We start from the raw sequence: 21,416 nt of genomic DNA on the forward strand, positions 1-21,416 counted from the left end.
AATGCCTGTTTAGGTCTTCTGCCCATTTATGGATTGGGTTGTTTGTATTTTTGATATTGAGCTGCATGTATATTTTGTAGATTAATCCTTTGTCAGTTGCTTCATTTGCAAATATTTTCTCCCATTCTGAGGGTTGTCTTTTGGTCTTGTTTATGGTTTCCTTTGCTGTGCAAAAGCTTTGAAGTTTCATTAGGTCCCATTTGATTTATTTTTGTTTTTATTTCCACTTCTCTAGGAGGTGGGTCAAAAAGGATCTTGCTGTGATTTATGTCATAGAGTGTTCTGCCTATGTTTTCCTCTAAGAGTTTGATAGTGTCTGGCCTTACATTTAGGTCTTTAATCCATTTTGAGTTTATTTTTGTGTATGGTGTTACGGAGTGTTCTAATTTCATTCTTTTACCTGTAGCTGTCCAGTTTTCCCAGCACCACTTATTGAAGAGGCTGTCTTTTCTCCATTGTATATTCTTGTCTCCTTTATCAAAGATAAGGTGACCATATGTGCATGGGTTTATCTCTGGGCTTTCTATCCTGTTCCATTGATCTATGTTTCTGTTTTTGTGCCAGTACCATACTGTGTTGATTACTGCACCTTTGTAGTATAGCCTGAAGTCAGGGAGTCTCATTCCTCCAGCTCCGTTTTTCTTCCTCAAGATGGCTATGGCTATTCGGGGTCTTTTGTGTTTCCATACCAATTGTGAAATTTTTGATTCTAGTTCTGTGACAATTTGCGTATATTAAACAATCCTTGCGTTTCTGGGATAAACCCCACTTGCTCATGGTGTATGATCCTTCGAATGTGCTGCTGGATTCAGTTTGCTAGTATTCTGTTGAGGATTTTTGCACCGATGTTCATCAGTGATACTGTCCTGTAGTAGTTTACTTTTTTTGTAACATCGTTGTCTGGTTTTGGTACCAGGCTGATGGTGGCCTCGCAGAATGAGTTTGGGAGTGTTCCTCCCTCTGGTATATTTTGGAAGAGCTTGAGAAGGATAGGTGTTAGCTCTTCTCTAAATGTTTGATAGAATTCACCTGTGAATCCATCTAGTCCTGGGCTTTTGTTTGTTGGAAGATTTTTAATCACAGTTTCAATTTCAGTGCTTGTGATTGGTCTGTTTATATTTTCTATTTCTTCCTGGTTCAGTCTTGGAAGGTCGTGCTTTTCTAAGAATTTGTCCATTTCTTCCAGGTTGTCCATTTTTTGGCATAGAGTTGCTTGTAGTAATCTCTCATGAACCTTTGTATTTCTGCAGTGTCAGCTGTTACTTCTCCTTTTTCATTTCTAATTCTGTTGATTTGAGTCTTTTCCCTTTTTTTCTTGATGAGTCTGGCTAATGGTTTATCATTTTGTTTATCTTCTCAAAGAACCAGCTTTTAGTTTTATTGATCTTTGCTATCGTTTCCTTCATTTCTTTTTCATTTACTTCTGATCTGATCTTTAGGATTTCTTTCCTTCTGCTAACTTTGGGGTATTTTTGTTTTTCTTCCTCTATTTGCTTAGGTGTAAGGTTAGGTTGTTCATTTGAGATTTTTCTTGTTTCTTGAGGTAGGATTGTATTGCTATAAATTTCCCTGTTAGAACTGCTTTTGCTGCATCCCATAGGTTTTGGGCTGTTGTGTTTCCATTGTCATTTGTCTCTAGGTATTTTTTGATTTCCTCTTTGATTTCTTCAGTGATATCTTGGTTATTTAGTAGCATATTGTTTAGCCTCCACGTGTTTGTATTTTTTACAGTTTTTTTTCTGTAATTGATATCTAGTCTTATAGCATTGTGGTGGGAAAAGATACTTGATATGATTTCAATTTTCTTAAATTAACCAAGGCTTGATTTGTGACCCAAGATATGATCTATCCTGGAGAATGTTCCATGAGCACTTGAGAAGAAAATGTATTCTGTTGTTTTTGGATGGAATGTCCTATAAATATCAATTAAGCCCATCTTGTTTAATGTATCATTTAAAGCTTGTGTTTCCTTATTTATTTTCATTTTGGTTGATCTGTCCATGGGTGAAAGTGGGGTGTTAAAGTCCCCTACTCTTACACTGTTACTGTCAATTTCCCCTTTTATGGCTGTTAGCATTTGCCTTATGTATTGAGGTGCTCCTATGTTGGGTGCATTAATATTTACAATTGTTATACCTTCTTCTTGGACTGATCCCTTGATCATTATGTAGTGTCCTTCTTTGTCTCTTGTAATAGTCTTTATTTTAAAGTCTACTTTGTCTGATACGAGAATTGCTACTCCAGCTTTCTTTTGATTTCCATTTGCATGGAGTATCTCTTTCCATCTCCTCACTCCTCTTCTGTATGTGCCCCTAGGTCTGAGGTGGGTCTCTTGTAGACAGCATATATATGTGTCTTGTTTTTGTATCCATTCAGCTAGTCTATGTCTTCTCGTTGGAGCATTTAATCTATTTGCGTTTAAGGTAATTATAGATATGTACGTTCCTATTACCATTTTCTTAATTGTTCTGGGTTTGTTACTGTAGGTCTTTTCCTTCTCTTGTGTTTCCTGCCTAGAGAAGTTCCTTTAGCATTTGTTGTCAAGCTTGTTTGGTGGTGCTGAATTCTCTTAGCTTTTGCATGTATGTAAAGGTTTTAATTTCTCCGTCAAATCTGAAAGAGATCCTTGCTGGGTAGAGTAATCTTGGTTGTAGGTTTTCCCTTTCATCACTTTAAATATGTCCTGCCACTCCCTTCTGGCTTGCAGAGTTTCTGCTGAAAGATCAGCTTTTAACCTTGTGGGGATCCCCTTGTATGTTATTTGTTGCTTTTCCCTTGCTGCTTTTAGTATCTTTTCTTTGTACTTAATTTTTGATAGTTTGATTAATATGTGTCTTGGCATGTTTCTCCTCAGATTTATCCTGTATGGGACTCTCTGTGCTTCCTGGACATGACTGACTACTTCCTTTCCCATATTAGGGAGGTTTTCAACTATAATCTCTTCACATATTTTCTCAGTCCCTTTCTTTTACTCTTCTTCTTCTGGGACCCCTATAATTCGAATGTTGGTTTGTTTAATGTTGTCCCAGAGGTCTCTGAGACTGTCCTCAATTCTTTCCATTCTTTTTTCTTTATTCTGCTCTGCAGTAGTTATTTAATACACTATTTTATCTTCCAGGTCACTTAACTGTTCTTCTGCATCAGTTATTCTGCTATTGATTCCTTCTAAAGAATTTTTAATTTCATTTATAGTGTTGTTTATCATTGTTTGTTTGCTCTTTAGTTCTTCTAGCTCCTTGTTAAACGTTTCTTGTATTTTTCCAGTTCTCTTTCCAAGATTTTGGATCATCTTTACTATCATTAGTCTGAATTCTTTTTCAGGTAGACTGCTTATTTCCTCTTCACTTGTTAGGTGTGGTGGGTTTTTACCTTGCTCCTTCATCTGCTGCGTGTTTCTCTGTCTTCTCGTTTTCCTTAACTTACTGTGTTTGGGGTCTCCCTTTCGCCAGCTGCAGGTTCGTAGTTCCCACTGTTTTTGGTGTCTTCCCCCAGTGGGTAAGGTTGGTTCAGTGGGTTGTGTAGGCTTCCTGGCGGAGGGGACTGGCGCCTGTGTTCTGGTGGATGAGGCTGGAGCTTGTCTTTCTGATGGGCAGGACCACATCCAGTGGTGTGTTTTGGGGTATCTATGAACTTAGTATGATTTTAGGCAGCCTCTCTGCTATTGGGTGGGGTTGTGTTCCTGTCTTGCTAGTTGTTTGGCATGGGGTGTCCAGCACTGGAGCTTGCTGGTCATTGAGTGGAGCTGGGTCTTAGTGTTGAGACAGAGATCTCTGGGAGAGCTCTTGCTGATTGATATTACGTGGGGCCGGGAAGTCTGTGGTGGTCCCATCTCCTGAACTTGGCTCTCCCACCTCAGAGGCTCAGGCCTGACAGCCAGCTGGAGCAGCAAGACCCTGTCAGCCACACGGCCAAACTTTAAGCTTGATTTATTTGTTTAATTCGAGTGCCCATCCTTGACTCTGTTCCCATATGGAATGGATCTTGATCTTATATATCCTTTTCTTAATCCTCCTTGGAACCAGGAAAAAGAGAGTAATGTATCACCTCATTTCCAGCATAGAGTTCACTGTCCACTACCACTTTTAATAGGTAGGAAATAAGAATATTGTTGCCAAATTGTTGTCATTCTAATGCCCTATTTGAAAAGGACTTTTGGTAGTTCATATCCTGGCCAGGTAACGTTTCAAAGAAAATCTGCAGACCATGTCTCATTAAACCCTTTCATAAAATTCTCACTGCCAGGGAAATACTCAAGAGTAAAAATTCCATGTGGACTTGTACATCCAGCACTAAAGACGGGTCCAAAGGCCAATGTGATGAATGAGATCATAGAAGCTCAGCCTTGGATAATATCCAGAGGCTTTCTGCTCTAGCTTTCCACACCACGATAACGGAGGAACAAAGGAATAGTCACATAGAAAGCAAAGAAAGCCCACTTCTAAGGAGACAACCACTGTCCTCACAGCTGCAAACCACTAGATCCTGCGATATTTTGAAGACTATTTTCGAGGTCTGGCAGTGCCCCTGCTGGGGCTGTATCCTGTCCCCCTCATTTCTTTGTGTATCCTTGACTCTAAAACTCCCTGAGCTGATGGAGCCTCTGTGTGGTTCCTAGTATCCTTCAAAAAACTGAACAGTGATATGCTTCCATTTGCTTGGACCTAGAGTATAGAATATTCATTTAAAAGAGCAAACTCTTCACTACTTTAAAATTATAGACCTATCAGCTCACCAGCTTTCTAAAATAAATGCCAATTTCCTTTTGGATATACAACTCTCGGGCCTACAAAAGGAGCAGAAAGGGTTTGGTAACAGTTATTCTACTATTGACCACTCTTATAGTCTGTTTCACTTTGTGGAGAAATCTGTTAAGAATAACATAAAATTCTTCCTTCCCTCCCTCCCTTCTTAACTTTTTTGACTCTGAGGGCAGGTTATGGGCCAAGGGACATAAACTCCATACAGATCCTTAATAATTCCCTTGAAAAATCAAGATTGGTAGAAATGAATACTTAATAGATCTGAAAATAATTTCTAGAGGATCAAAACAGGTTATGTGTTCTATACTTGCTTCATTTTCTTTTTTAGCTTATACACTAATGACTTACTATCATTTTTGGAAAAAATAGATTCACAAATCACTGCTATATCCCTGATTGTTTTATTGTTAGGAACTGGGAGAAAGCATGTCTTCAAATTAAGTCTCTATAATCCGAAAATGCCATATGCTGGGGGTGTGAGGTGGGGAGAGTAACTGCCTCCTGGCATTTAAATGGTTTATAATTAACAACTCTATAAACAATTAACTCATTTATATATCTTGAAACCAGTTTACCCTGGTGCTAGCACCCCAAAATTAAGTTGCTCAGGTAAACATTCCATGGTGATTTTTTTTTTTTTTTTGGTTTGTTTTAATTTTGAATACAATTAAGTATTCAGAGTCTAATTGGATGTCATCAAAATATAATTAGGAGTTCAGGAACTTCCAGAACAGAAAAAGTATAAACAGAATATAGAATTCAAGCAGGTAGTAAAGGAGGTTAATTGAAGAGAGTTAGGTGCAACCAGAGGAAGGATTGCAGACCTCCATTTACTCAAATCAGATGAAGTAATTCTGCAAGGTTCTAACATCCACCAAGGACACGGAGGTTGTAAAGCCAGCCCCTTCTGAAGGGGACTGAGAGACCTGAACAGGTAACAGCTATAACAAGCAGGTATCCATCTGCAGCCAGGCCAACAACCTTGAAATATCCTTCTTCTGGATCCTGAGTTATGGTCTAAATATCTGATCAATAACTAACAGTCCATTTGAGGTGGTCAGCGTAGAGTGCTTAACCTTAACTTATGATGGGGTTCAGGACACGCTACCCCCAAATAGGGCACACCTTGGCATAGTGAATATTTTAAGCTATGAATATTTTAAGGAATTTGAGAAATGGCAGGTGCAGGAAGGGCTCTCTGACCTTCCCCATCTCCCCTGAACCAGGTCATAAGACCCTCATGTAAGAGAGGTGCCCTCCCTATACCCAGAGGAAAGGAGCATCCTTAATTCCATAGATGGATAGACGCGAAGAGGAACCTGAGCAAATGAATGAACAGGCCTGGTTAAGTTTCCCCAGTTTACTACCCTTAGGCTCATACCTTTCTGTCCTATCACACTTCCCCACAACTTTCCATGCTTCATCAAACCTACGATAAAAATTCTCCAGGCTTAACTCCGTCTTTGGGTCTTTATTTCCTAAGGAAGGCTCCTGTGTCTCATAAAACTTACATTAAATATATTTGTATGCTTTTCCCTTGTTAATCTGTCTTCTGTCAGTCTAATTTACAGGACTTCAGTTGAAGAACCTAGGAGTGTAGAGGGAAAAATATATTTTTTTCCTCCCGTACACTCACTTGAGATGGAGAAACTGTTCCCTTAATGAGTCTCCCCCATACTGGGAAGATATAAAATGAAACAGCAAGATGATCATGTGAATAAAATCCGTATTATCAAAACAAAAATATTAGTTTAGGAATAATAAATATACTGGTTAGTTTTAAAGAAAATTTATATTATTAGAAACTGAGAAAGAAACTTGTCTATTGAGTCTACCTTAATATATTTAACTGATTTCAGATTTAACTAATTAGGTGTAAAACTACCACACTGATAAAGAGTATTGGGGGGCTTCCCTGGTGGCGCAGTGGTTGAGAGTCTGCCTGCCGATGCAGGGGACACGGGTTCGTGCCCCAGTCCGGGAAGATCCCACATGCCACGAAGCGGCTGGGCTCGTGAGCCATGGCCGCTGAGCCTGTGCTTCCGGAGTCTGTGCTCCGCAACGGGAGAAGCCACAACAAAAGTCACTGTAGTTATGTTAATTTAGTAGATTTTCAAGAGTTTTTTTAAGTAGGAAAAGTGTTGATTTGTTAGGAATGTAAGTTTGTCAGGTTTTAGGCACTGGAAATTACTTAAAAGGAAAACTAAATAGATTAAATGTATAAATGCAGCTAAAAACAGGACAGACAATTATGGGGGAACAGGTCTACTCTCCTGAGGCTAAGCTAATATTGTTCGAAGGTTTTCACAAAAGTGAAACCTTTTTTATTTCATATAAAATTTTACTCGATGTGTAAAACGAAATGACGGGATTTCTAAGTTGAGCTAAACTCAAAAAAAGCTAGGTTTTAAAATTGGAGACTTTAACAAATTACTCTTAATTTATAACCCAAATAATCCTCTTTTTAAGAACAAAGCTACTACCTTTGGGCATTAAAAATATCAAGTGAAGGGGAGAGCCCACGTGAGCTACATGGCCAAGGTTAAGTTCTCCAGTGGTGAGTTTTTGCCATCACTGTTCCTGGCCACTAGTGTCTTGGTAATGTGCACTCTAAAACTTTTCAGGCTCAAATTATTCTGCCATTTTCTAATGGCCATTCTCCACCGGCATTTATAGCTACATTTTTGTTTCTTGTTTTTTAAAATGTTTTTTTTGAAGGAAAAAGCTGGCTCCTCTCTGGGGTGCCTCTGTGGACCGGGTTTAGGCAGAGAAAGGGGTTTCTCTCTCTGTGTACATGTGTTTATCCCACTCCTCAGCTCTTCTGAAAGGGTGTGTTTCAACTCCAGCTCAGGAGCAGAGGCTTGGCCCTTGCTCAGCAACAGGGCAGAGCTGCCCTGCAGATACTTGTCATGCAGTATAATCTCAAACTCACTGTAGTACCATGATTTATCTAAAGTTTCTTTGAGAGAAACGGCATCTATGAAGGATTGCCTGAACTATAATCCACATAGTCCATTTATTCGTCAAGATATTACCAAAGTCACCCCTGCATGAATGAGACTGCCAGAAAAATATGTCCAGAAAATATTTAGTTTTATATCCCTGCAATAAGAATTACTTTAAGCGTTAATAGTGATGATAGCCATTTATATTTATTAAGGACTTAAAATGTGCTTAAATGTGATCTCAATCCCCTTAATGACCTGAAGAGGTAAATATATGTTTCCATCTTATTGATGAGAAAACTGAGGTACAGAGAGGTTAAGTAACTTGCTCAAGAGGACAAGTGGCAGAGCTGCGATTTGAACTCGGGCTCTTAATCGCCTTGACATTATGCTCTTGGCTTTTACTGGAGGTCACTGTTATATTTACTATGAAAGTACTGCTGAAGATGTTCTAAGTACCAACCTTACTTTTTGCTTTATCTTGTTTTACCCTATCTGATTTACTTTTAAAATAAATTATACTGTTGTACCATATATTTTTTTGTATATAAACAAATAATATTTGGAACAAAGAGGAGTACATACAGATAAAAAAAGAATGAACAAACAAATGAATACATGCTAATTTACAGACCAACAAAATAAAGAGTCAGAAATCAAGAGTATGTTTTTCATAGAATCATATAGATCAACACTGTCCAATAGAAATATAATATGAACTACATAAGTCAACTAAAATTTTCTAGTGGCCACATGGAAAAAAAGAGGTAAAATTAATTTTTATAATATATTTTATCTCACCCAAAATATTCAAAATATTATTTCAACATGTAATCAGTATTATAAAATTATTAAGATACCAAGACACGTCACATTCTATTTTTTTCCATGCGAAGTCTTTGAAATCGAGCATGCTTTTTCTCCTACAACACATCTCGATATAGACAAGCTACATTTCAAGTGCTCAAGGGCCACATCTGACTAGAGATTACCATGCTGGATAGTGCAGGCAGAGATGGATAGGGAGTTACAGACCATGTAGTTTTAGTTGACCACACTTATTTTTTGGTAGGAAACCAAAGTCCAAGGAATTCAGACTTACCTATGGCAAAGTCAGGACGAATAACTGGATTCCAGCTCAGTGTTTTCTCCACTGTTCACACTTCTAAGGTGAAAGCAGATTTGCTTCCACAGAGGAGCGCCATCTCCCTTCCCCATAATTTCCCCATGTGCCACCCTCTAGCCTTGCTTTGAGATACACATATCTGCTCACAGGGCTTTCCATTCAGTGACTAAACTGGGAGCTTCTCCTACAGAGCTCCAAAAATAGACACTCCACTGACACCAGTGGCTCCTTACTCTAAGGAGAGTATTTTATCTCACTCTTTGGTATGTACTTTAAGGGATGAACAAGCTCTGACGATTAAGTGTTTCCTGCTTTTGTTATCTGCTATGTTATCTGGTTAAATCAGAAAGTTCACTGAGCACGTGTTTGAAAAGGACAGAACCAAACCATATATGTCTGTAGGGTTTACTTCTTCTTATTTTAACCTCATCTACTTGTTTCATGTTGGTCATGTATTTGAATCACTTTGTCTCCACAAGGAATACAGTAAATTCTTTACTCTTTGGGAAGGGAAAAACTAAAACCAAGACCACATTTAGAGAATGTCTGGCCTCTTTCAAGTCCGGTAGCCTTAGGTTATCACTGATTGAATGACCTGATCAGGTTTTTACAATCTTATAAGAACTGGATGAAAAGCCTAAACGATAAGATTATTAACTCAATTTGTGAATCATTCCCTCCTTTTTCTGAGGAAACCTCACAGGAGTGATGAGTTTACCCCCAGTTCTTCTCCACAACTGCAGTGGGACCCTGCAGCTGATGGTGCTTGCCACCCACCTACCTTCAGGGGCCCTGTGAAACCAATTCAACTGCATTATGCTCCTACTGGGCAGTAACTGTACTTCCTGGAATATGTTCTGAATAAGGTTCTGGCCCATTATTCATCTACATAGGAGAATGGAGGCTGTCATTAGATTTGATTACTGTTAACCAATTACTGTGATACCTCAAAAATTTATTTTTTTGAAACTGAAAAAATCCTTCTTCTTCCCTGCCCTACTGTTTCAGTTACATGAATTCCTTTCAGTCCTGTCAACCTTCTACTGTAATTACAAATAATTATGAAACTAGGATTCTAACTGAAAACTACTTTGTAATGTTGTACACGTGAATTGTTTGTGACTACTGATGCAGAGAGACTGCAGAGTTAATGTTTTAAAATGTAGCTGACTAGGCAGCCTAGCTGGCTGCTGCTTCAAAAGCTGGTATCGGCTGCGGTTAAGCAGCACGATGATGACCACCCACCCTGGATTATGGTGGTTTTGCCTGGAGTAAGGTGAGTATTTGCCAGGAGAGTCAACACCTGCTTGACTTTCACCTGCAATTTACACAAGGGCGTGAGAACTCTCTGGCTCCTACGACAAAATTCAGTCAAAGCTTCTCCCCTCCACTCTGTTGGATGCCTGCGCTTATGTCCCATTGAGGGTGGGGCCCCAAAGGTGAGAGGTAGTGGCTGCCTCAGGAGCCCAGGGACCGAAGGGAGCACAGTGTCACTTCAGAAGTGTTCAACTCTCTCTCCCATTGTGCATTTGGGCATCTCTCTCTCTCCCTTAAACGGTTTCACTATCTGTTGTTGTTTTTTCCCCTGAGCGTATTTGACAGTTTTCTATTCTTAATTCTAAGGCATAAAGTAGACTGTTTTATATTTCTCACTCTAAAACCACACAAAGTTAAAAGTGCTCTTGAGTTGCATTATGGCCTTATTTTTCCTGAAATTCCTGTCCTTAATATAAACAGAGCTTTCTTGCCTTTCTCCACTGCACAGCATAAAGGAAACCCAGACTAACAAAAATAATTAATTTTGGAATTCTCTCTTCTCATCCCTCACCCTCTCCCCCATTCTCCTGTAATCCCAGGGAGAAGGTACAATTTCTCACCAAGGTGTATGCCAGAAAAGAGAAAAAAGGAAACAGCTGGGGACAACCTATAAAATGGATAGGTGGTCCCCAAATAATTTTACATTCTTTTATTCTTAGCATTTTGTCTGTTTCTTCCTTAGTCTATACTATTGGGATGATTCCCAAAATTCATAAATAAATGTAAACATCATTAGATGCTTAAGTAACTAGGAGGTGACATGCAGTGTTGGAAAGACATCTGGACAGGAGGCCAAGCCCCAGCTAACTGACATTAATTGCTTGTTGCATAATCATGGGCTAATCAATTAAATTCTATGAAGGTGAAGTTCTTCATCAATAAAGTATGGTATTATTATCTGCCCTCCCAATCTTATTGTAAGGATCAAATGAAATGATAAATATAAAACTTCTTTGTAACTTGCAAATAATAATAAGAATTATAGCAGATTGCTATCATTATTATTGAATGCCTCCTTATGTGCCAGGTACCATTTTAAATGCTTTACATGAAAACTCATTTAATCCTTACACTAACAGGTAGCTACTCTTATTATCCTCATTTCATATATGAGAAAACAAAGGCACAGAGGCTAAATAACTTGTCGAAGGTTTTAAAGGTAGTAACTGGGAGAGCGCTGATTCAAACCCAGGCAGTTGGACTTCAGAGAGAGCTCTGTGCTTTACTGTCTCCCTATATAAACCTAAGTTTACAATTATGTAATCTCAGCATAAAGTTGGGAAACCTTGACAATGTGCTATACAAAGTTCACTTCTCTATAGGAAAGTCTCTATTGAACAGTAAGCATAGTTGATGGCGCCAGCAAAAATCAACTTAATAGCTGAGTTCAGTGAGACACTGGTGGGTAAGACACTGGTGTTTGTTACCCACATGTGGACAGAACAGTCTTGAAAGCCAACAATATACTTAAATGCAAAATTACCCTTTCAGACTTATAACCAGAAGACACAAGAATTGTGGGTAGCCAGGCAAAAAAGCTGAAATGTGTCTGACACATCACATAGATACATTTATACTGTATTTAGATAAACATTTATTAAAACTCTTCATGTGACCATAATTCTGCAACTAAGCCAATGGATCTACCCAAGGCCAGGTGTAGGCTTCAATCAGAGTAAGACAAATACCAACTGCAATTTGTTTTCATCTCACCTCTAGCTGTATCACTTCAGCAAAGAGGTAACGACCGACCGCTAATTCCGGTTAACAACGGAAAGGGGCCAGAAAGTTTAGATGCAGAGATACATCTGTTCTTAATCACCCACCCGTACCTGCTACCTGGAGAAAACCTACTGGCTTCTTTCTCTTTTTCTTTCCATTTCTTTCCCTTGTTGGAATTCCTTCGCAAAGGCGCCCTATAATGACAGCACACAGTCAGAAAGGGGGATTTGACATTTTCTCCTTTAATCCTTCTCTTACAGAGGGCTTGCTTTTTAACTTCATGAAGAGCTTACCCCAGATCCACAAACTTCCGCTTAATTTTTCCTCCTCGCACCACCAACAAACTTGATGCCCTCAGTGATCTGGGACCTTTGGCACCATCTAGGATATACACATATGTGAAAAAAGCAATTATTATCATTTTTAAAAAGCTACTGTCAAAAGTCATTGCGTCTCTGAATCTATGGGGTTTGCATCAATTCCTAACAGTAAAAGAAAATACTGGATGCCTTTATTAACATACAGGAAACATAGCTATGTTGAGGAACATTCAGTCAAACCAGGAGAGGTCCTGTTAGACAGAAGCCCAATACTTATCACAAAGAATTTTAGCTTCAAATAAACTGGAATGAAAAAAAATAAGCAAGAATAAACACTATCAAGTCATTCTTTACGTTCAAAGCAGGGACCAAATGACTTTCCTTCTGTTCCTTCTCTGGCTCCAACTCTTTGCTTCAAATGTCTGGGCTCTGTCCTCCATGCCTTTCTTGCCTTTGGGTTTTAGCACCTTCTGACAGGACCCCAGCTCACTTCCCCCATATGTCCCAAGTCCAATAAAGAACGTCACCCCTGAGAGTCTGGGAGATTAGGGAGAAAGTGAGAGTCAAAGCTTTCCCTTCTCATCTGCCCCTTGCTAATGGCTTGTGGCCAGTCTTGGGATAGAGGAGACAGAACATGGGGGAGACTTCTCAAGCAGGAGCTCAGCTATAAAACATTTATATTTTTGAAAGGTCTTTTTTTAGAAGTTGGCTTTAAGCACAACTTGGCTGGCTTCCCATGATGTGGAAGACGCCAAAACCTCCCCAGTGCTTGCAGCTGAATGATCTCTGCCTCTCTCCGAGTTACGAGTTACGCTGGCACTCTAAAGCACAGCAGCTGCTGGGGGATGGGGACCCTTGAAATGATGCCAAAAACCAATCAGAGGAGACGCTTTGCCAATGGAATTCAATGTCAGTTGTAGGAACTAGATTCCACTGGTGGCACTTACTCTACCTTGGACAAGGTAGAAACTCCTAAGGCTCTACTTGGAGCTATTTAGCAAAGAATGCTGTTTGGCATTGTATTTCAGCATATCCAGTCATCTGAGATCATTAACAAGGGGTGTCTTTGATGCATATCTGTGTATGAAACTGCTCTTTCCCAATTGTCTGTTGGTGTCTTTCTCTTCTTAAAATTAAGAAGAAAATCCAGCAACCTTCTGGCATGGAGTGTAATTCTCCTAAGAGAGTGTTCAATTAACCTTGCAGTTAATTTTGCTTATGCTTTTTGTCTATTTCAGGAGAAACTTCTAAACACACATAACTTACAAGCCATGATGTGCACACAGTTCTCATTTAGGAGCCTATTTTCGAAGCTCTGAAGAAGCACAGGATGTTGAAAAATACTCTAAGGATTTTTAGCAATGAGCTTTTCATAGTTTTAGTTAATGATACACAGATTATAATAATCAATTCCTTGAAATGTACATAATCAAATAGAAGAGTAAGAAATATGTTCACGTCAAAATCCACTTCTAACCTCAAATATTTATTATGGCTCTTTGCATCATTACTCTTTGGGTAACTGAATTAAATAGACACAGATGTGACACAGGCACATAAAAAAATATACACACATGGCACAAACTCATTCTAAGGTGATTTTGCTAATGGACATTAAAAAAAAAACAAAGCAGGATTTCAATTTTCTTAACAGAAGCTGAAGGAAAGAAAGTACCGGATTCTTCCAAATAAATTCTAGAGCAACTCTCAACAGCTAGGAATGTGCAAAGTTAAAAGGAGACTGCCTTATTAATTTCGGAAATAAAGGTGGCTGGGAGATATTTTAACGAGTGGTGCTAAGACCAGATGAAGCAATGTACGTGGCAACACTCTGTAACCTATTAGTGTGGCAGTTATGTGGACATCTTGGGACTAAAAGCCTGATTCTGCCCATCAGAGAGCCTGCTGCTAGGCAACCTCACATCATTATCTCATACATTTGCCAAAGTGTGTTCCAAGGAACACTTCAATGAACTCTTTCAAAAGGCCGAAGAGGCAAGATTAAGTAATAATACACTTTCCCACTTTAAATCAATCAAATCCATCGTTAATGTACCTCAGAACTTCTAGTCCGCATAAAAACCAACATTGGATTGGTATGATTTCAGGAAAAGAAAAAGAATTGTGACATTTTTGTTTGTTATTTAGCTGTATGTGGAATTTCCATTAGGCTTTTTGAAATCTCTCCAATACTACCTTGACGAGCAATTAGAAGTCCAAGTCCTCACGTTGGGTGACCCAGCTTTAATCTTTGGCAACCTGGTCTTCATTTTCAAAGGTAATGATTGATCTCCTGAGCTAAATACTAAGGCCTTTTCTGGGACTGCATTCTTCTTAGTCTCACTGCAACAAGACCCTTGACTACCTCTTCTTTTATTCTGGGGACTCTGAAATCTACCTCCCAGCCCTGGCTTCTCTCTTTTATTTATTTATTTGCGGTACGCGGGCCTCTCACTGTTGTGGCCTCTCCCGTTGTGGAGCACAGGCTCTGGACGCGCAGGCTCAGCAGCCATGGCTCACGGGCCCAGCCACTCCGCGGCATGTGGGATCCTCCCGGACTGGGGCACGAACCCGTGTCCCCTGCATCGGCAGGCAGACTCTCAACCACTGCGCCACCAGGGAAGCCCCTGGCTTCTCTCTCGAGCTCAAGACCTCCTCTACTAAAAATGAGTTAATCACCTTTCCCTCATAATGCTTCTGATTTCCTACTTTCTATCAATGACAAGACCGTGTTTTCTGAGGCTAGAAACCCTGTGATCAGTTTTGACCTCCTCACTCTCTTCCCCCTGATCTCGTCAAGTTACATACATTTCAACAGTTCTCATATCATTCTTCCCTGTCATTGTCTATTGCTCCTCCACCTTTCAGGGTCTCTTAACTCATCTTCCTCATACCTAGTGTCTTTTCCTTTTTATTCCTCTGCTCAAGCATCTTGTGGTTTTCTAGTAATATGATAAGGTATCTAAGGTATTTAAATTCTAGAGCTATAGCCCTAACCTACCTGTTCAATTTTACGAGCAATCACTCTAACCTGAATAAACAGACTGCTTCCAGCAGGCTGGGACAGCCCCACTCCTGTCATTTCATCTTACGTGTGCCTGTCTCTATCAATGCCATCTCCCTGCCTTATATGCCTTCCTTACCTATCTTTTCTGTTTTTTCAGTCCTTCAGTAGTTACTCTAATTGTATTTTCTTTGTCATGTCTCGTTTACCAATCTCAGCTAGGGTTAACCTCGCCATCCTCCGAGCAATGATAAAATTTACTATTTCTATATGTATAAAGGCCTAATGCAACATAACAATAAGTGAATCCTGTAAAGATTTCTACTTGCAAGGACATTAATTCAACAAATATTTCTGAAGACATGTTCTGTGTTAGGCAATGCGCTAACGGCCACATATACACTTAGAATAATGAACAAATCACAAATAGAAAACTGATAGTACTTCATTTACTCAACCTTGTCTGAACAAAGGCCCACTGCTATGTAAGTCCAGAGACTAAAACTTTAGTATTAGGCTACTCAAAGAACAGACGGGGGAAAATATTTTCATGCCCTTTATTGCTATATAACTTGCTTAACAAACCTCTCGGAATAATCTTTTACTTTCTCTAATTTTAACTGAAATGGGGTTAGATGTTTATCATTTAGCCAGTTGTAATGGGATTCTTTCTATCCTAGTTTCCACTGAGGTCCCACAAATACGACAACAGAATTATGACTTGTGAATGTGGTACTGGTGCAATTTAGGAGACACCCAACTTCAGTTAGGTGTTCAACTGAAGAACGGAGAATTTGCCCCAGGAATGGAATCAACTACAGCTGTAACTTAATTAGTACCCTTGTGGTACCTTGTTAGAGCAAAAGTAATGGTGTATCACTTTAAAAAATCTTGATAAACAGCAACCAATGACTAAGACATTTTCAGAGTTTATCCAGCAATGCTGAGTGGAAGAAAATGTATGTCTAAACCAGGAGTCAGCAAACTTTCTGTAAAAGGCCAGAGAGTAAACATTTTAGGTTGTGGGCTACTGACTCTGCCACAACTACTCAACTCTGCTACTGGAGTATGAAAACAGTATGTAACTGTTTGAGTGTGGTTGTGTTCCAATAAAACTTTACTTATAAAAACGGCTGGCAGGGGCTTCCCTGGTGGCACAGTGGATAAGAATCCGCCTGCCAATGCAGGGAACACAGGTTCAAGCCCTGGGCCAGGAAGATCCCACATGCCGCAGAGCAACTAAACCCATGCACCGTAACTATTGATCCCATGTGCCACAACTACTGAAGCCCACGTGCCTAGAGCCCGTGCTCTGCAACAACGAGAAGCCACCACAATGAGAAGCCTGCGCACCGCAACAAAGAGTAGCCCCCGCTCGCAACAACTAGAGAAAGCCCACGTGAAGCAACGAAGACCCAGTACAGTCAAAAATAAATAAATAAATAAATAAATAAAATAAAAGCATTTATCTCATGGGAAAAAAAAAGGGGGGTGGCGGGACTTCTCTGGTGGTCCAGTGGTAAAGAATCCACCTTACAATCCTTACAATGCAGGGGACCTGGGTTCGATTCCTGGTCAGGGAACTAAGACCCCACATGCTGTGGAGCAACTAAGCCCATGTGCCACAACTACTGAGCTCACGGGCCTCAACTAGAGCCCGCGTGCTGCAAACTACACAGCCCAGACGCCTTGGAGCCTGCGCACCACAACTAGAGAAGAGAAAACCCACACGCCACAACTAGAGAGAAGCCCATGCACCACAACGAAGAGCCCGCACACCGCAACAAAAAATCCCACATGCCTCAGTGAAGATCCCATGTGCTGCAACTAAGACCCGATGCAGCCAAAAACTAAATAAAATAAATAAATAAACCTTAAAAAAAAACGGGCGGGGGCCAAATTTGGTTTGACGACCTCAGTTCTAGAAGACTTGCACTGATTATCTAGAGTGACATACTTATTAATTTGTCCAAGAACCTTATTAATATCAATTATATGCATATACTTTACTAGGGGCTATGAATACAAAGATGAATCAGACAAGTGAGAAAACTCTGGCTCACACTTGACAACCTGATCACTTATTATCACACACAAAGTGACAGAAGCAGAAGTAACTGTGAAAATTTCTGTGGGATCAGAGAGAATAATTCACTTTGCCCGGGAATGGGGAGGGTGTGCAAAGGGTCCACTAAAGGAGGTGAGATTTAAGCTGAGCTTTGAAGAAGGACCAGAATTTCCTGGAGTGGCATGTTACGTATGAAGTTTGTACTTGTGAGTACAAATCCCATTCTAGTTCCTTTATTAAGGAGCCAGTGAATTGTAAGAACCACACACATATAAACACATACACACAGGTAAATCAGGCTAGCCACACTTAACCTCTGTTGAGTCCTGCTCTGAATAGTCGATTCGTCTCACATGGCAAAGAACTCAAGGATTTCACAGAATGTAAAGAGTCTTGACTGATAGGTTTCTTTGCTATCTTTCAAGGTGCAACAGAGCCTGAGAGTGGAAGGCAGAAAGTACAGGGGCTTCCTGGGGTTATTGATGGTGGTGGTTGTGTGGTGTCAGAGAGACAGGGTCTGTCACCAAACAAACAAGCAAGCAATAAATCAAAGAGAGAGAGAGAAACAGAGACAGAGAGACAGATAAACAGTTTTTTTTTTGCAAACTCCCTGCAGGAAAGGATGGAATATTATCACTGTATATTCAGCCTTTAGCACAATGCCGGACGCAGAGCAGGAGCACAATAACTATTTGTTGAATAAATACGTGAATGAATGGATTAATACTAGTGAACATGGAAGGCACAGGAAGCTCTTCAAGGCTGGAAACTTTTATCAAGGGAAGGAAAGAATGTGAGGCACTGCTTTCATCTGGTCATAGTTAATGTCTAATAATGGTTATCATACTAGTAACTATTTATAAAGTTAATACTTTATAAAAGCTCAATTAATTGCTCCTTTCTAGTTACCCAGACGCATGACCAATCCAGGAAAATTTAAAAAATGGGAAAGCTTAAGAGTTTGTCTCTGGAGAAGAAACTACCCACCCCCTATTTCTTGGTCCTGCTTACTACAGCTGGAAGCTTAATCCCAAAGAAGAGGCAGTAGCAAGCAAAGGAGGTATTGGAGAAAAGACGGAATTCTCACATTTTAATGTTAATCACTGCTAACCACATTTTGCTCTATATTACTGCCAATGGACTGTGAAGCACAACTCACATCCATGTAATACTCCTCCAATTTGAGATGAAACATTTGCTTTTAGAAGGAAAAGGAAAAGAGAAATAATCTAGACAAGATGTAGCCACTTTAAAAAAATTTTAGTCAGATTTCATGTGTGAGGGATCCACTCTCTGACTATAAAGCACTTTCTTTCAGACAGCTAAGTTATGCCTTATAAACTCAAACAGTGGACTACAAAGTATTAACCTATATTTCCAAAATATATGCTCCTGCTCTTTTGCCGCCTTATGAACCAAGTAAGGTCTATACACATTTTTTTTTCCCTTGAGGAGATGACAGAGGGCTTCACACAAGTATATTTCTATAAAAGTGCCATTACAATCCACAATTTAGGTTAGTTAATGAGAGTTTCTGAAGCCTTCATTCTTTTGAAAGTAGGTCAAAATCACAGTCTAAGTCCTTCACCAACTTTACAACTGCTTTTGATGAATTAGCAGGCTTGGCATATTTTCTCTTGCCTCCGCTAGTATCTTGTACTCCCTAAGTACTTATTTATTACCTTAAAACGTCTTCTGGAAGACTTGTGCTTAGGACCAGTCTGTGGAAGAGAATTCCAGCAAATCAACAGGCTCAGGGAAGGAAACCAGGGAAAATGTCAGGGATAAAGCTATGACACTTACTAAGAGTTACAAAACAAGGTGAGCCTCCACCATCAACTGGATTTCTATGTTCAGGATGTATTTGTAGGAAGATTACAACTTTTGCTCTGGTAGAGATAAGTGCGCACGGACTTTTCAGTGCAGTGATGCACAATCATATCTGTAGTGAATGAGTGTGTCCCACATCTTTGCTAGCACTGGTTGGTGGAAGTAATCTGATGGGTATCTAACTCAAATGACTATTTCTCTGGTCATTAATGAGGTTGATCACCTTTTCATATTTTATAAGTAACATGAATTTTCTCTTCAATAAACTGACGATTTATTACCTCAGCCTATGCTTGACTTAAAAAATTCTTCGAAGCTACTTGTATGTTAGACATATAGAGTCTATCAGTTAACTTTGTATATATATTATTGTCTACTGAAATCAAGAGTATTTTATAAAATAATTTTAGAGTTTAAAGGAAAAACAATAAAATAAACACCCATTTCACTTCTCACCCCACTCCCATGAAGTTTATACGTAGGAAGTCCCCAGTATATTCTCTTCCATTTTCGTTCCCTGACACTCCTCCCAAGTAATTAACTTTGTCATTCCATTTGTAACCTCAACATTTTGTTTGTGTCTCTAAATAATCTGCTAGTTTTGTGTGGCTTAAGATTCACTATTCAGTATGATGTTTTGTCATTGCTCTCTGGTGAATAACTAATCTTATTTAGATGATTTTTTCCTAATACCTTCTTTACTTAACAAGTTTTTATAGGAAATGTCTGAAAAATTATATCAAATTCCTTTCAATGTCTATTAATATTATAACACTTCACTTTTCCTTTGTTGATATGATGATTCATACAGTTAGATTTTCTAATGTTAAACCATCCTTACCTTTCCATAATCAACCCTACATGATTATGGAATATAAGTAATTTTCACTCCTGGATTTAATTTACGAGCATCATATTTAAAATGAATCTACATTTAGATTTTATATAAGATTTTCTTATATAATAAGAAATAAGACATATTTCTTAAGGTATAAGATTTTCTTCTTCCACATGATATTTACTAGCTTTTAAGACTCTAGCTACATAAAATAAATGAAAAACATCTCCTGGAATAATTAACATAAAATAGATGCTCTATTTTATCTTTTCCTATCTATTGTTTTTATAGGTGAGTCAGAATTCAGTTATAAAACCACCTGGGCCCGGTACCTTTCTAAATGGAAGCTATAAAAATATATTTTATATTTCTGTACTTATTGGCTTATTCAGGTTTTCTTTTTCTTAGACCATTTTGAGTACTTTATATTTTGGTAGGAAATCCTCTATTTCCTCTAGATTTTCAAATCTGCCATAGAGTTGGGGTGCTATCTTAAAATTTTTTTTAACCTCTGTATCTCCTTTCTCATTTCAAACGCTGTGGGTGTTTTTGGTTTCTCTATTTTTTTTCTTAACCTGTCCTTCCAGGGGGCTATTCACTTTTACATAGCTTTGCTGCGTTTATTTTGTGGAGGTGTTAAGAGTAGGCTTTTCACGTTAATAAAACTTCATTAAACTCAGCTTTTCTCTTCATTATCCCCTCCTTTCTATTTTTTGGTTGTTCTTTCCCTTTATTTTGAATATTTATTTTATTTATTTTCAGTATTTATTTTTTACAATAAAAGCATTTAAAGCCATACATTCTCCTCTGAGTACAATATACTCTGACTACCGATTCAACTTTTGGAAATTTATTCTACAGAAATGAAAGCATCAGCATACAAGAATGTAAAGCATCAGAATGCTTATATCTTTTTCACAGTGGTAAGCAAACAAGCAAATCAACAACAACAACCTACCCCCACCTGGGATACAACTTAAATGTCCATCAATACTACAAGGGTTGCCTCAGTTATATTATCGGCTCACTATAGAAGATTATCTTGTCATTTAAATTTGTGTATATTGCCCCAGAGGGATGTCCATAAAATATTATCATGTGTATAACAAAACTGCAGAATGTCATTTGTAGAATTCACTTTTATAAAAAAAAGTATATAAAACAAAACACACACCAGAAATTATTTTTGTTTATATATATATATATACACATTTGTTTAAAATATATGTGTATATATATACATACGGACACACATACACACTATATATATCTATGTGCATTTCAGATGTGAAAATAATATAACCAAATCTTCTTGGTTACTTTAAAGGAACACATCAGATGTGGTAGGAAGAGAATGAACCTATGCTTTCTATATCTCTGCATCATTTCATTTGTTTAAACAGGAATTTATTACTTCTATAAATTAAAGCGCACAATTAAAAGGACAACAATCTGTTGACACTGCTATGAAATTCTGATGCTAATT

The 21,416-nt window shown here is 38.7% G+C and overlaps 1 protein-coding gene across 2 annotated transcripts in view; it reads right to left on the minus strand.

Moving 5' to 3' along the window:
- PPP1R9A (protein phosphatase 1 regulatory subunit 9A) overlaps nt 1-21,416 on the minus strand; it is a 306,866-nt gene that overhangs the window by 16,261 nt on the left and 269,189 nt on the right. The window contains exons 14-15 of one of the 2 annotated variants that reach the window (XM_024767115.1): nt 12,164-12,251; nt 11,981-12,064 (exon numbers count right to left, since the gene is read on the minus strand). The exons of the other annotated variant lie outside the window; for it this stretch is intronic. Of the exons in view, the coding sequence (XP_024622883.1) occupies nt 11,981-12,064; nt 12,164-12,251 (172 nt within the window). The remainder of the gene's footprint in view (nt 1-11,980; nt 12,065-12,163; nt 12,252-21,416) is intronic. 2 annotated transcript variants of the gene reach the window in all.

This window comes from Neophocaena asiaeorientalis, unplaced genomic scaffold (assembly GCF_003031525.2).
Source record: "Neophocaena asiaeorientalis asiaeorientalis breed wild unplaced genomic scaffold, Neophocaena_asiaeorientalis_V1.1 scaffold70, whole genome shotgun sequence".
NCBI classification, from domain to species: Eukaryota; Metazoa; Chordata; class Mammalia; order Artiodactyla; family Phocoenidae; genus Neophocaena; species Neophocaena asiaeorientalis.